This window comes from Heptranchias perlo, chromosome 10, assembly GCF_035084215.1.
Source record: "Heptranchias perlo isolate sHepPer1 chromosome 10, sHepPer1.hap1, whole genome shotgun sequence".
In the NCBI taxonomy this organism is placed as follows: Eukaryota; Metazoa; Chordata; class Chondrichthyes; order Hexanchiformes; family Hexanchidae; genus Heptranchias; species Heptranchias perlo.
The window spans coordinates 34,788,975-34,804,535 of record NC_090334.1 but is presented as its reverse complement, the minus strand read 5'-3'; the positions used below and the strand labels follow the sequence as shown (position 1 = coordinate 34,804,535).

At 38.1% G+C, this 15,561-nt stretch overlaps 2 protein-coding genes across 3 annotated transcripts in view; one reads left to right on the top strand and one right to left on the bottom strand.

The window, feature by feature from the left end:
• Positions 1-15,561, bottom strand: part of sec23a (Sec23 homolog A, coat complex II component) — a 79,355-nt gene that overhangs the window by 12,339 nt on the left and 51,455 nt on the right. For both annotated transcript variants that reach the window (XM_067991448.1, XM_067991447.1), the window contains exons 12-13: positions 13,830-13,919; positions 2,780-2,886 (exon numbers count right to left, since the gene is read on the bottom strand). In XM_067991448.1, the coding sequence (XP_067847549.1) occupies positions 2,780-2,886; positions 13,830-13,919 (197 nt within the window). The remainder of the gene's footprint in view (positions 1-2,779; positions 2,887-13,829; positions 13,920-15,561) is intronic.
• Positions 5,261-6,075, top strand: LOC137326323 (beta-2 adrenergic receptor). The gene is made up of 2 exons (XM_067991305.1): positions 5,261-5,954; positions 5,996-6,075. The coding sequence occupies exons 1-2, from the start codon at positions 5,261-5,263 to the stop codon at positions 6,073-6,075; spliced, it is 774 nt and encodes a 257-aa protein (XP_067847406.1).

Here is a 15,561-nt window from a genome sequence, read left to right as displayed (position 1 = left end):
TATTATATTTTAGCTACAGAACAATATTAATTTAACAATATATTACACAATACAAAAATTTTCATTGACACAATCTGCCTTATCTATCAGTTTTTTTTGAAGTTATGAGATGTTAATCTTAAACATGATACAATTAAAATGAAAAACGACCAGAGCAAATAAAATCTCCCTGGGCAACTTAACCCAAATACAGCTTGCGGATGATAAGCATTAATACTGTTTGTAGTTGGTGAACATTTGCTGATAACGAATATCCACACATATGATGTAATAGGTTGTTGATTAAAGGCTACCAATGTTAGCACTATTAACATTAAATCCCATGATTCTAGTGGCTAACTCATCAACAACATAAAAACTTGATTGGTTACTGGCTGTTCTGGGATGAAACAATTTTTTCTCCAAAATAATATGCTGCCCTTTATTTTTAAATAATTTTGCTCGATGTTGAACTTTTATCACATTTCAGACTAAATGTCGTCGACATAATTAGAAGTTTCATATCCAGCATCATGTGTATAGCCAACAAAGCACGTTGACTATTTTTTAATGAGTGTGAAAATTTGAGCCAATCATTTCACTATCTCTCAAAAAAGACCCACTCACAAAAAAGTAACCAATCACAACCCACAACATTCTTTTGAGCAGTCATATTGATTCCCCAGACAGCCATAGAAAAATAATTTCTAACTTATTTTTAAAATTATTTTCAGAGTTGAATTTTTAATGTTATCATCAATAACCTCATCCAGTGGGACCAGTTTGCAATACCTAAAAGAATCTTCACCTCCCCTAACCTTCTGCCTCATTACTGAGGTTTGCATCATTCAGCTAGACCTTCGGTCATGACACTTTTCAGGTCTCTGTGCATGTACAGCTTCAGTGGTCCTCAGTGTCCTGCTCTCCTCGCATACGTGCCACCACTCTCCACATCATGGCAACTTCCTTCCACAGCTCAGCCATGGCACTTTTCTCCTGGCTGGTGCGGCCACTCCTTGTGTGCTGTCCCTTCTAAAATGCTCCCAGCCAATACCTCATCCTGCCTCCTCCAGTCTCCAACCCAAGTGTTCACAGACACAATAGCACAGCCTTTCTATCTCTCCTCTTCCCAAGTGGCCTCAGGCTCCATCCTCCAGTGATCCCAAGCCTCCCATATGCCATTCCTCCACAATTACTGCCAGGCCCCAGACTTTTCAACTCACTTTCATCCATGCATATTCCAGCAATTCCCAGGCAAAGGAAGTGTGTACATTGGCAAAGGAGCATGTGCGATTGCCATACAGAAAGAATAGGAGAGATACCGGGGAGAGAAGGCAGAAGGAAAGAGAGATTTGCACACAAAGAGACACAAACTGCAATAAGAAAAAAGTGTGCGAGAGACAACCAGAGAAAGACAAAGAAGAAGTGAAAGAAATAAAAAGACACAGACACAAAGAATGAGAGAGAAGAAAATGAGAACCTGTTGCAGGGAGTTTTTAATTTTTCTTCGTGAGCAATACCATGGGAGATCGACTCATTGTTTAAATAATACGATTATCTAAATTTAAAAAGTGTTCTTTATTTTTAAAAAATCAATTTCTTCAAACTATTGGATTCATTCAGCAACTTATTTTAAGATTTCTTTATATTTTTTTTTCGTATCGATATATTGGCCTTGGAGGGGGTGCAGTGCAGATTCACTAGAACGATAGCAGGGCTAAAACGTTTAAATTATGAGGACATATTGCATAGACGAGGCTTGTATTTCCACTAAGCTGCAAACACAATTTGGGAGAATGGGTTTCAAGGGAGGTGAATAGATGCACGAGCTGCGTCGGGACGCGATAGACAGAGCACACAGTCCCCACCACTCTCATTCAACCTCAGCCTACCTGCTCCCAGCCCTGCTGCCTTGTCCTGCATTATTCTCAGTCTACTTCACCCACTCCTGCCTCCTCCTGGTCCCACTTACTATCCAGTCCACTCACACATCTGCCTTTGCACTCAATGTTTCCCCCCCCTCATGTGCAGTCACCTTCACCACCATTCCTCATGTACGCCATGCCCACTCCCACTATCTCCTACCTCCTTCCACTTCCCAGCATAAATCATGCCCAAGCCTCAGGCCACGCCCATATCACTATTCACCATGCGTTGTGCCTAGCCTTAGAACCAGCCTCAACTCATACTATGGTCTTTTATAGATCCATCAGTGAACTAGCAACTGGCAAATTCTTAAGAGAACCCACTCACCTTAAATGAAAGAAGAAAACAACAAAACACAGACATAAAATACAACAGAAACAAAATGAAAGAAAAAAGGCAAGGGAGAGAAAAACAAAAAGGTAAGAAAAAAAGCACAAACAAAACAGGACATACAGAGATAACCAGCATAAAGCAGGCAACAAATACAGATAACAGAAACAGTCTGCACTGACTATTCATGAGCAACACCATGGAAGATCCACCAAAAAAAACACATGCAAGCACGACACATGCACGTTCGCAGTTAGAAATCTGAATGGAAAATAGTGCTTCACAGTGAGTAAATGTCATAAACCAAGTCAACCCCAGTAAATAGTTAAAGGGCAACAATATACATGCATATTTTTCAAATGGAATTTATAAAAACGAGAATAGGCAGATTTGAATGTACAGCAAAGTAATATATCCGCAATAGCACAAACTTGGTTTGTATCTCTGTTTGTTAAACGCTCAGTAATGCATACCACTTCTCCAATAAAAATACAAGTGAAATTTCAAAAATAACAACACTGATGTTTGTATTTTATGTACTTACTTTCTGGCAATTGTGGCAACTCTGATGCGTCTTTGTCCACTAGAATGTTGATACTGTGTCACAAACTGAATTGCACCACGACCACCTTGAGGAATTGGAGCATTGTGCTACAAAGATAACATTTGGTGTTAGAAAATTTGCCCTACAAAATATAATAATCATGACGAAATCAATGGAGTAGCTAAGTGCACATCGATGTAGCATTCAATTATATCCATGGACACAATGTTTTCACCACCCACTTCCTATAATTGTCATATCCAGTTCATAAGCAGACTTACTCAGCTGCCTAGAGAATACCGGATAGAACAGAAATGAGATGTAACTCGTCTTATGATTGTTGTCCTGAAGCATTTTCCATTCCCTCTTTGCTGGAATCGCTGTTATACATGAAATAGATGTTTCTCAGTGTCATCATTTTGTAAAGCATTAAGCTTAAGAAATCTAACTGGGGTTTGGATTTCTTCTTGTATGTTCTTCAGGCTGCCAAGAGTGAAGACATTAACAAAGAGGCAAACGAAACTGGACAACAGCATCTGTAAGATCATTATTCATCCAGGTAAATTATCAAGTCCTCCTAAACTATGCATCAGAGATGTAGGTTACACAAAAATGAATTAAGAATGCCAATGTAGTTTTCACTTAAGCTTTAGACAAGTCAAAAAGTGTATTCTACAGATTAAAAAAGTATAGATTCAATATAGTAATTCTCTGAAAATAAAATGCAACTGTCGTGTTTAACATGTACAAATATCAGCCATGTATAGAAAGCAAAGCAGTGATGCACTCAGTAGTGAAATTATAAAATGTTAGAACACAAATCTCAAACAACTATAAAAGCACTCAGTTTTGGTTATAAAAGACATGCTCCGTGTGATCAGCATTTTTATTTGGAAAGAGTACTGTAGCATTAGTTTACAGAATATTTTATATATAAACTTTTTCCTTTGTTCTTTTTAAAAAGTGTTTTAGAACTTAATTAAATTTTAGCTCATTTAAGTAATGGCAAATTTTAGTACAGATTACATTCATACCAGGGAATACAGAAGAAATTCTACTACTTTGGCAGCATTTTTGTTTTTCCACAGAACTGTAGCTACCCTTACTTATTTTAGTCAAGTGTATTTTTAAAAAGGTATTGCATTAAAAATGTTAAATAAACAAAACAGTTTAAGGTTTATAAATAGCATATATGCTGCAATAAGATTTAATCTTTTTGTGTGTCTATCATTAGTTTGCTACAAAGACCTACAATTTGTGGCAAGAATGCAAAGCACAATTCTGAAACATGCAAAAGTGCAAATTAGCTTCTAGTCTATTAAAATAAAAACTTATCAAGTGACAGCTGCTTTATCTATCATACAGTACACTTAACTGGAACAGTCCATACTGATTATTCAGTATACTACTTATCTCTACTCAGTATTTATACATTGATAAATGTTTCTCTGAAAGTCAACTTGAGAATAAAAAAGTAAACAATGCTCCTATAGGCAAAAGTAATGTTAAAAAGTATTCAATTTCATCTGAAAGGTTTGAATCTGTGCACCAAGAGATTTTAGAATTCTTATTTCCTTCCAGTTTACAGCTAATTTTGTGCCTCTACACCCCAATCTTAATGTCTTGCTGCCATTCTCCAGCAAAAAGGATGAGTACATGAACTCATCCAACCTTCTATGGTTGCTGTTAGATTGACAACTAGCTCATGTGCAAGAGCAGTTGAAGGGGAATTGCACCGTAATTTTCCAGCCCTACTTCTGAGCCCGATCCTCCAGTCTGTGCCCCCTGACTACATAGAAGATAACAAACTTGCTGGAACACTGACAATGCCACACCATGTTGCCTAGCCATTATCTTTTGTTCATACCCTTTTCGCAAACAAACAATAAAATTTGATCACCTAATTTTTAATTGCAAGTTTTGAACATAACACTAAAAACAGAATGGAAAACCAATAATAGTCATCACACTCATTTCAGTATATGCCAAACAAACTGAATAAAAAGTATGATGCCAAGTATTTTAAATAAAAATAGAAAATGCTGAAAATACACAGCAGGTCTGTCAACATCTGTAAAGAGAAAAGATAGATTAACATTTTAGGCATAGACACTGTCAGAATCAGTCTACATCAGAAATTCAGTCACATATGAAGAATAGTCGTTTGAACGAGGTACCATAAGGCAGCTGAATGGAACTGAACCTGAGCAATTCTCACTGCCTTCAGGAAAGTAGGGAAGGGTCTGAAATGACAATATGCCATTACTTCTGATTAGGAAAGTTCTGTTTTATTTCAGAAAACCTACTGTGTCAAATATTGCCAAGGAGCACCAAATGATGATTCACAGTGACACACTGCAATAATAAGTTCTAGCTGCTTGATTATATACCGTTGCTTATGACTTGAGAATCTCCCGCTGCAAACCAGGGTTGACAAAAGAACATAATTCCTACAAACTACATCGCGAATATTTGACGAAGATGCTCTCCATCACAGTTCTATACGCCTTTCTAATGATTCTTACTTGTGTAGGATCCATTACAGGAAACATTCTATTGTTGTTGACACTTGGATTCAACCAAAAGCTACAGACAGACACATCAGTACTTATATTTAACCTCTGTATCTGTGATTTGATCTTGGGGCTGATCGTGATTCCTGTAGGAGCACGCAATATTCTGTTCGATGAGGCTTGTTATAGCAGACAGGATTCATGGTGTCAGTTCTTTGCTTTTCTTTACGTACTGCTACAGCTTGCCTCTGTTCATTCAATGACCTGGGTAACTATCGACAAGTTTGCTGAAATCTGTTTACCTCTCCATTATGTGCAACTGTTTACTAAACGACGAGCTTGGGGAACTATTGTGTGTGTCTGGATCTATTGCATTCTCAATGCAAGTTTACCCTTTGTAGGATTAGGGCAATACACATATGAAGAACACAGATATATCTGTGCACCGAGTTTCAATTCTTCATTAAAAGCTTACTGTGTGATTACTATAGCCATAGGAGTATTTGTGCCAATAATGGTAGTCTGTTGCCTGTCCATTTACATTGTACACATTGCAAGATATCAAGCATTGCGAGGAACTTATGAATGCAACGATCAACACTGTTATTCTGTGCCAGCAAAATGCTATCTGAGGGGCACAATCATACTGGTCTCAGCTACATGTAAGTTGCCTTTTAAAAATTTATTCTCTTCTGTATGACAGTATACAACTTTTTCTACACTTTGAGCTGCATTAACCTATGCAAAAAGAATCTGCAAGATGAAGTCAAGTCCTTTATGTAATGAACAGTGGAAAGAAAAATCTCACTGATCAGATTTTCTAGTTATGGTGGATTTGTAATTTTCTTAAATGAAATGTTGTTAGTAGTTGGCAAAGGTTTGGTTGCTACAAGTATTTTTTTGTTAATGAAAACAAACTTTAAAACTATTTCAAATGTCTGCATTAAGTTGCAAGATCTTGCTATTAATGCTCAAGGCTACATAGAGGATTGTTAAGAGAAAGCAATTTTAGTCTATTTCATGGTCAATCAAATTGGGAGGTCGTTATCTTGGAGTTCAAGGAACAAGGCAGTTCTTTCGGTCATTCAAAAGAACATCATTTACCAGGTTTTTTACCATGCTAATTTGTTTTCTAATAAACCACTAAAAGTAAGAAGTGTTTGACTCATGATGTTTTGAAGGTCAAATGATGTCACGAAACAGTTTCGGATAGAAAATAACTACGACAAACTTTCTGCACATACATTTCTGCGTATAATCAGTTAAATTCAGTAATATTGAAAGAACAGCCCATGCCTAGACTAGCTCATGATGTGGAGATGCCGGTGATGGACTGGGGTTGACAATTGTAAACAATTTTACAACACCAAGTTATAGTCCAGCAATTTTATTTTAAATTCACAAGCTTTCGGAGATTTTCTCCTTCCTCAGGCAAATGTTTCAAGGAGCTCTTGAAACATTTGCCTGAGGAAGGAGAAAATCTCCGAAAGCTTGTGAATTTAAAATAAAATTGCTGGACTATAACTTGGTGTTGTAAAATTGTTTACAATAGACTAGCTCACAGTTAGGTCAGATAATAAGTGGTTTTATAATGAAAAGAGCGTTATTCCATGTAACACACACGGTATTATTCCCCTGCTAAAGGTTGATGTGTGTTTAAAGCTGGCCCGTCTATTTAATGCCCCAAAGTCTAACTTTTATAAATAAACGACATCTGATGTCAGAGTTTGCAGTTTGGAAGGTCTTTTTAAATGAAGATACTTGTGCATTTCCATTACAGCTAGTTGCCCTTAAGTTATGAGAAGGGAAGTCTTCATTTTTGTTTAAAACTGATGAAGTTTAATTCTCCATTAATAACTAAAACACGGCAATTACAATGCTATGTTTCCAGGGCTTAACTCTTTAATTCAATTATTTCAATAGCAACTCTTCTGACTTTCTAATTCTTATTGTTATGGTGTAACGTGTATATACACACACACACACAAATAAAGGCAATGTTGTTTTCCGACACTGGCCCTTCTTTTTATAAAATCACAGAATGATGCAACACAGAAGGAGGCCATTTGAGCTATCGTGTCTGCTCTTTGAAACAGCTATCCAACTAGACCCACTCCCCTACTCTTTCCCCATAGTCCTGCAAATTTTCTCCCTTCAAGTATTTATCCAAGTTAACTTTTGAAAGTTACTATTGAATCTGCTTCCACCACCCTTTCAGGCAGTGCATTCCAGATCATAACAACTCGCTGCGTAAAATTTTTATTCCTCATTTGCCTCTGGTTCATTTGCTAATTACCTTAAATCTGTGTCTTCCGGTTACCAACCTTTCCAACAAAGGAAACAGTTTCTCCTTATTTACTCTATCAAAACCGTTCATGATTTTGACCATCTTTATCAAATCTCCCCTTAACCTTTTCTGCTTTAAGGAGAGCAACTCCAGTTTCTCTAGTCTATCCACATAGCTGAAGTCTTTCATCCCTGGTACCATTCTAGTAAATCGCTTCTGCACCCTCTCTAAGGCCTTGACATGCTTCCTAAAGTGTGGTGCCCAGAATTGGCCACAATACTCCAGCTGGGGCCTAACCAGGGTTTTATAAACTTTATTAAAAAAATTTTATAAAACTTCCTTGCTTTTGTACTCCATGCCCCAATTAATAAAGCCAAGGATCCCGAATGCCTTTTTAACAGCCTTCTCAACTTGTGCATCGATATGTGATGCATTGCAGTCTGATGTCATTATGCAATGCAGTATAGTCAAAGGCTTTAGTTTTACTCTTCTTGATTAAGGAGGAAACACTGTTGTTATCTGCAGACATCAATCAGTAGATGCCATTGCACTGTATCCACACAAAGAAAATGATCAGATATTATAGACTATCTAGAATATAGTAAAATCTTTTGAGGTTGTTTGAGTTTGTCATAATTGTGAAATTGGTAATGTTTCAGTAACACCTTTAACACACTGCACAACATTCATTTCAATTGGTAAGATAATGCTGTAATGAGTAATACCTGCAATATACACTTCCTCCATGAGTGGTACTATTCTACTTCTACTGTCTCAAGACCTCAACCTGGTTCAGCCCATTTCCTCACAGCAAGTACTTTTCCTGCTCAGAGTTGACGGCGTTTTCCTTCTAATGATTTATCTGTTTGTCAAACTTTGTTAACGACTGCTGTGTTCTACGTTAGATTTTAATTTATCCTATGCTTTCTTTCCAGTATGATTCAAGCTGTTCCACACTCCAACATCTCCCACCACACCGCAGCTCCCAACCTGCATTCCTCCTCCACCTGTCCCTGCTACCATGATTCTCAGTCCCAGCCTATCGCTCCTCCTCACTGGCAAGCTCTCCACTACTGCCATTTTTCCCCATCGGGTCCCTGCCAATCCCACTTTTCCTTCACCTGCCGCCAGCTCCTGACCCCACCAAAGTAGCACTCCCCATTTCAATGCTGCCCAATCCCATCAAACAACACAAATACTCCATGTTCGATCCTGCGCGTCCTTTGCTTCCTGTTGCCATTGTCTGTGAAGTTATTTTAATTCACAATTCCTTCAAAATTAAAGTAATTTACATAATTACTGTAATGCTCAAGAGTCACCACAAGGGCTGGTTGATTTTGGACTATAAAATTCACACAAACAGACAGTTAACTGGTAAATGAAGACTGCCCTATCATTTTGTTGAACCTAATAAGGCCAAAAAAAGCAATATTTTTCAAATGCCCCACCAATCCTTGGTCTACACTGCTCCCACTTTTCCTTCATCCACTGCTGCCTCCTATGCCTCCCCGCTTGGACTCTGCTTTCAGCTCAGGCTACATATGCTATGCGCTGCAACTTTTACCCTTTACCACCTTTTGCTGCCTGTCGGCAATGCCACAGGCAACCTACTCGGATGTTATTAAAAGTCTTGTGTATGGCATGCACTTGCTGTCCATAAACCTTATCTTCAGTCATCATAATTTTTGATTAACACTTTATCAACATTTACATCTGGGCGAGCAATATGGTGTGATGGTGTTTTCCATCTATTGGAGCGATTTGCAGTCTATGGCATTGTCTCATATTATTTCCAGTGCATACCCCAACAATTTTTTTTTATTCGTTCATGGCGAGGCCAGCATTTATTGCCCATCCCTAATTGCCCTCAAGAAGGTGGTGGTGAGCTGCCTTCTTGAACCGCTGCAGTCCGTGTGGTGAAGGTTCTCCCACAGTGCTGTTAGGAAGAGAGTTCCAAGATTTTGACCCAGCGACGATATGTTTCCAAGTCGGGATGGTGTGTCAATAAAAAAGGGTTCAATGTTCACTCTGTGGATGGCTATCCTAGATACTTAGTGCACTAGATCAAGTTTTGGTTCATCGGAAACAAGCATTTGCCTAAGGAAGCTTTCACATTAGTATGAACAGGAAATATCTGTAAAGAGCCCAAACCATAGGACTTCACCTCCCTGTCCAGTGCAAAAAGGCTCACCTAGGAAAAACCTTTTGGCAAAAACAGCTAGATAAACAGAAATAAAACAGATAGCACTGATGGCTTAGCAGCTCTCAGATTCCAGATTCAATATGTTGAACTCTCGTGGTGGTTGTGTTCAGGGACGTTTTTTTCCTGTTAGCAGGAATAAAATTACATTCACTACATTTAAGATACTACTGACACACAGACACAAAACTCTAATTGGATAGATGGTCAGAATAGACAGACATGCTGCACTACAAACTGTTGGTATTTAAATCTACATTCATTAGTCTGTGCACAAAAAAAAAATCACAAAGAACGAGAGCATGTATTATTTTCTTAAAACTGATTAATTCTGTTCATTCTGTTTTTCTAGTTATCCTTCTAATATGCTGGACACCATATATAACCATCAGTTTCTATAAAACTTTTGGAGACAAAGTTCCTCCGTTTGCAGAAATGCTCTCTACATGGCTTGCACTTCTCACTTCTGCTCTAAATCCATGGACCAACTCTATGACACACAAGTATGTACCACTACCTTAACGTAATTAGACAACAGGAGAAAAGGGATAGTAGTAGCATTTGTTTAGTTACCTTTTTAGCACTTTAGATCAAGGGTTGAAATAAAATCTCCTTTTATTTTAATAGGATCATAATTTGCAGTTCAGAACTTGGCATTTTCCACATACGTACAACAATCTAAAAAGAATTGTATTCTATCAAGACACCACTCAAACTTCAAGATTGACACCTTTGATGGAGCTTGGTGCTAGAGTAGTTCAAACACTAGTCTTTCACTTCTGAAATTGAGCCCAAACGCAAGAAGTATCCTGTGTGAAATTAGTTTGGGCAGACTCAACCAAGTTCCTAGTACAAAACTGCCCCTAATTCGGCACAAAATTTGCATTAAATTAGCACTCGTTCAGAGAGACAACAAGAAGTCTGGTGTGGGAATTGAAAAAGTACCAGTGTAGCGGTGGATAGTCTTTTAATGTTTTAATGTTGGGGTTGACCATGGAGTGCTTGATGCAAACAATGTAAATGTTTCATTTATTTATTTTGATTCAACAGTCCCTCTATTTTTAAAAAGAAAAAAAATCTTTCCATTCTCCCTCCACCCAGGAAAAATAAAAGATACCTTAGGATAAATTTACAATATTATTTTGCTTATTTAAAAAATAGAATCATCAGTAGCACAAGTTTAAGTTCTTATCTCAACTTTTATTTCATGATGGGCACAAAGAAAAGCCCTGCAATGTATTTTTAAACAATTCTCCAAATCATGCCACTAGCATTGAACCAGATAATTTTTATAAGTAATTAAGTCTAAGCACTGATTAATCACCACTGCTATTATGAAATATTGTAACATCAACTTTTACTTGATTTAAAACATCAGCGTATGTGCACGGGATTTGAATTATAAAAGTCGATGTGTAAAAATCTGTGGCAGGGTCACAACGATTAGCTGAAGATCATACAATAGAACAGATTTAGAACTACGAGTAGATATTTGCTCCATGGTCACCCGAAAAATCTGAAAATATCTGTATCTAATGCAATTTCCTGCTTGCAGTCAGTTTGAGAAAAATTAGATTGTAGCCACTGATTGATATCGGCAATAGAAATCAAACACATTTTCTACCCTTAACTGAGAAGCTGGCTTTAAATTCATTCTGACAAATGTAATAATTCCCTTAATAAGCCTCAATGATTTTGCTTTTGAACGGTACATGAGTAACTCGTAGGTTTTTAAGGATATGAATAATTACACAATTAAATCTCTTGATTTTTAAACAGTAACTCTTTCAGATTGAAAGGTTTAATTCAGACTGTAATTGATGTTTACTCAGGAAGTACAGAAATGAAATGTGCGAAGGTTGGAGAAACCTGAAAAGGAGATTTCTACACAAAGAGGAACTCTCCCTTTCTTCAGTTAAAGAAGCAAGTGTGAGTTTGAGATCTCAAGAAATCCCACGTGTATCCATGTTCATAACTGAACTACCATGAAAAAGTATTACAGAAAACTGAAGAATTTCAAATTAAAGATTTCATTCCAAGTAGATGAGAAATACTAGTGAATGAAAGTAATTAAATAAGTACAATATGTATTTTAACACATAATTATTATACATTATTAAATAGCCAGTGACAGGTTAAAAATACTTCTGGAAGTGTTTGGCATTGTTATAATGTGGTAACATTGTTGAGGAAACAAATCTTCCCCCCGCAGAGTGAAGATAAAAGGTTCACACCCAAAATGTCATAACCTATCTTTTTACTGATACTGACTGACCAGCTATGTATTTCCAGCATTTTCTGTTTTTCTTTCTTCTCCCCGAAGTTTTGTTCAAGCAAACCTTGTTTGGTGAGCAGTGTGACATTTTGAAGCACACAGTTTATTTGCGGAGTTCAGTATATACAATTTTGCATACTTCCCAGCCACTGATTAAAGTTTCATCTAGAACTTCAATGTTAAATTATTTATGGTTACTTCAACCTGTTTAAATTGTTACCACTTTCAAATGTTTTATTTTCAACTAACTTAAACACTCATTGTGGAAGTTTAATGGTTGCCTTTTACTGGGTTTTTGGACTTAACTGGCCTCTGCTAACCATGTGATCAATATCACCTGGTTAGGACAAACCAGAAATGAACGCCTCTACAATGCTGCATTCAGACATTCCCACAGAATGTTGTCACACACTTCCTGCAATAATTCATCATAGAAACATTTATTCTAGCTTATGCAAATTTGTTACTTGCCACTGATTGGCTCCCAACACTAATCCTCATAGTTCCATTGCAAGCTACCTACCTGAATGTTATATCTAACATAGTCTTTAAAATTTAAGTTAGTGAACTTGAGGCCAGAACTAGCTTACAGCATTTTCCCTTTCCCCATAGAACACCAATATTGAGTAAACGAGCAAGTGGTTCACGCATTTCCATTCCCTGCACAAATTCAACTACCATTAAAACATTGCAGAGTGCAAATTGTGAACTTTTCTTTAACACGTAATACACCAGACACACCCCACACATGTAACTACTGAACAGGAAATTCAACTGGCACATCCACACTACGGATCCCAGAAAGACTACAAGTTGTAGCATTCTGGGTCTTCAATACAAGGCAATATCGGACAGGCTGCCACAATCCAACATACTTCTATTTCTCAAATTAAGAGCATCATCCAGTGAAACAGCTACACATCAATCCATAAATAAAATCATCCAGCACACAGAACATTTTTATAATTTATATATACGCAAGTGCAATCTATAAATTATATACAGTATCTACCTTATACAAATTAAACACTCTAAAATCCATATGGGTATCTTTCATTTACAATTTCACATGAATTTACTTTTAAGCAGAACTCCCTTCATTACTAAACCTGTAAAATTATATAAAAAGCTTTTCCTATACAATTTCATCTAATTCTTTAAATCAAGACAAGGACTATATATATTTAGATGAATATGATATATATAATATATAAAAATAATCAAATAAATATATTTATAATACATACACATTTTATATAAGAAAGAAATACTTGCATTGATATAGCACCTTTCATGACCTCAGGGCATCCCAAATAGCTTTACAGCCAATGAATACTTTTGAAGTTTTGTAATGCAGGTGTATATATAAATATACATACATACATACATACTTTAGTATCCATTTCACATTTTTTTTTAAACCCACCATTCACTTTATTCACAACACTAACAAAACTATCAATGGTATAACCCCTCTCCCTATATCACACTTACCTTTCAACTTGCTACAGCCAATGCTATGAGATACGCACACAAGCTAGTTATTGCCCTGTGGCATTGTTCATGGTGAATCGGAGAATATAACGTCTTGCCCCATGTAAAATGTTAGTACATTATCAAGATTAATAATTTACTGTGATTGAAGAAGTCAAATTAGGTTTTTATTACACAGTATTGTGATGTACAGTAGTTGTACAGGCGTCTGGGAGTACCAGGAGCAGTGGTCATGGGAAGGAGGCACCAGATTGCTACAATTCCATTTATTTTCCACATACCTGATTCACCACCTCAAAGTATATACCAAGGGTTGTATTGTGGTCCAGACCGCAGATCTTCCACTGGCAGGTACCACCTGTTCCAATTTCCTGTGAACAAGATCATCAAAACTGTTAGCTCTGATTAAAATATTTTTTTATTTGTATAATATATTAAAATTCAGGAAACTTCCTGTTTGTCATGCCTAGTTCTTATTGTCACAATTCAGTCATGCTTTTGGGACATTTAGTAAGATCATGTCGAAAGTGCAATGCTTAGAGGTAATGTCTGCTTCTATCACTTTTATAGTTAACACTAACACTTTCTGTACAGTGCTCTCATCACTGGTGACACCATAGTGCCAGTTGCCCAGCTCCACCACCATTTTCATTATCATTTAATTTCATTCTGCCTTCTCTGCAGGCAAGTTTTTATTTGTTTTAATTTATTTCAATTATGTATGGTGACCCTGCTCTGCCTCCATGTTCTTCCTGGTCCTAAACCTTCGGCCTTTTTCATTTTGCTTCTCCCAACTCCAACCCACAGACCCAGCCTCTGATGTTCACCCTGACCAACAGCACCTTTGCAGCCATGCTACATAGCCTCTCTAGGTCTCCCCACCCCAACTCTTGCAAAGATTTTTGGCCACCCCGACCCACAACCTCGATTCGACCTTGCTCTTAAAAAAAGATCATTCTCCCCACTCCACATGTTTGACCTACTCCAGCCCTAACCCCACTCTTAAAAAATGTTATCCTCCCCCTCACCCCCCACAAAGTTCCCAGCCCTGACCCTTTAAAATTAACTTCCAGTGCTTCTTTCCCCTCAACCCATTATTGAAAACTGCTGCATTTCTGCAAAATGTTCCTGCTTCACAAGTTCCCATCCGCAAAGCCAGTCCCAACTGCTTAACAGTTTTTCTTAGGCCTCCAACTCAGGGTCTCGGACTTTTAAATTTTACTTTCACCCGTTCTCAGCCCTGGCCCCAGCTACCAATCTTCAAAAAAATTTTATTGTCCCACTTATTTTCCCATTGAGCTCCTTACGATATCCTCCAACTTACCATGGGAGACCCACCAGTATTCTAAAATAAATTCTAAGCATATATATTCTAGAAACACAGAGCCTCTTGGCCTATATCCAGATCATTGATATACACAGTGAACACAGAAGCCCCCAAAAATGAACCGTGTGACACCACTGCCCACTTCCAACCACTCTTGAGAAAATGCCCCCAACTCCTAGGGCTCGATATTAGGAGGGAGGCGGGTTCGCAGCAGGGGCTGGGGGGGGGGGGGGTCGACTGGGCGCGTGGGTAACGCGTCCAGTGAAATCGGGGTGCTTCGCACGCGATCGCAGCCTAATTGAAGGCACTTACCTTGGCTTCCGGGTTTCGCACTGGAAAGCTGCGCAGCGGGCGGACTGCGCAGCCGCATCATAGGCTGTCAACTGGAGGAGCCCTATTTAAAGGGGCAGTCCGCCACTGACTGATGCTGCAGAAAGGAGCCAAAATTACAGCATGGAGCAGCCCATGGGGAAGGCTGCTCCCAGGTTTAATGATGCCTCACTCCAGATCCTACTGGATGGGGTGAGGAGGAGGGGGAGGACATAGATCTTCTCCCAGGCTGACGGGAGGAAGTGGCCTGCCTCTGCCACCATGAAGGTCTGGCTCGAGGTGGCAGAGGAGGTCACCAGCACCACCAACATATCACGCACCTGCATACAGTGCAGGAGGCGCTGCAATGACCTAAG

Bases quoted from the DNA above. Each gene is read 5' to 3' on its own strand.
- LOC137326323 (XM_067991305.1), top strand. From the start codon at position 5,261: ATGCTCTCCATCACAGTTCTATACGCCTTTCTAATGATTCTTACTTGT. The intron at 5,955-5,995 runs GTAAGTTGCCTT...TCTGTATGACAG, and splicing joins CATACTGGTCTCAGCTACAT to TATACAACTTTTTCTACACT.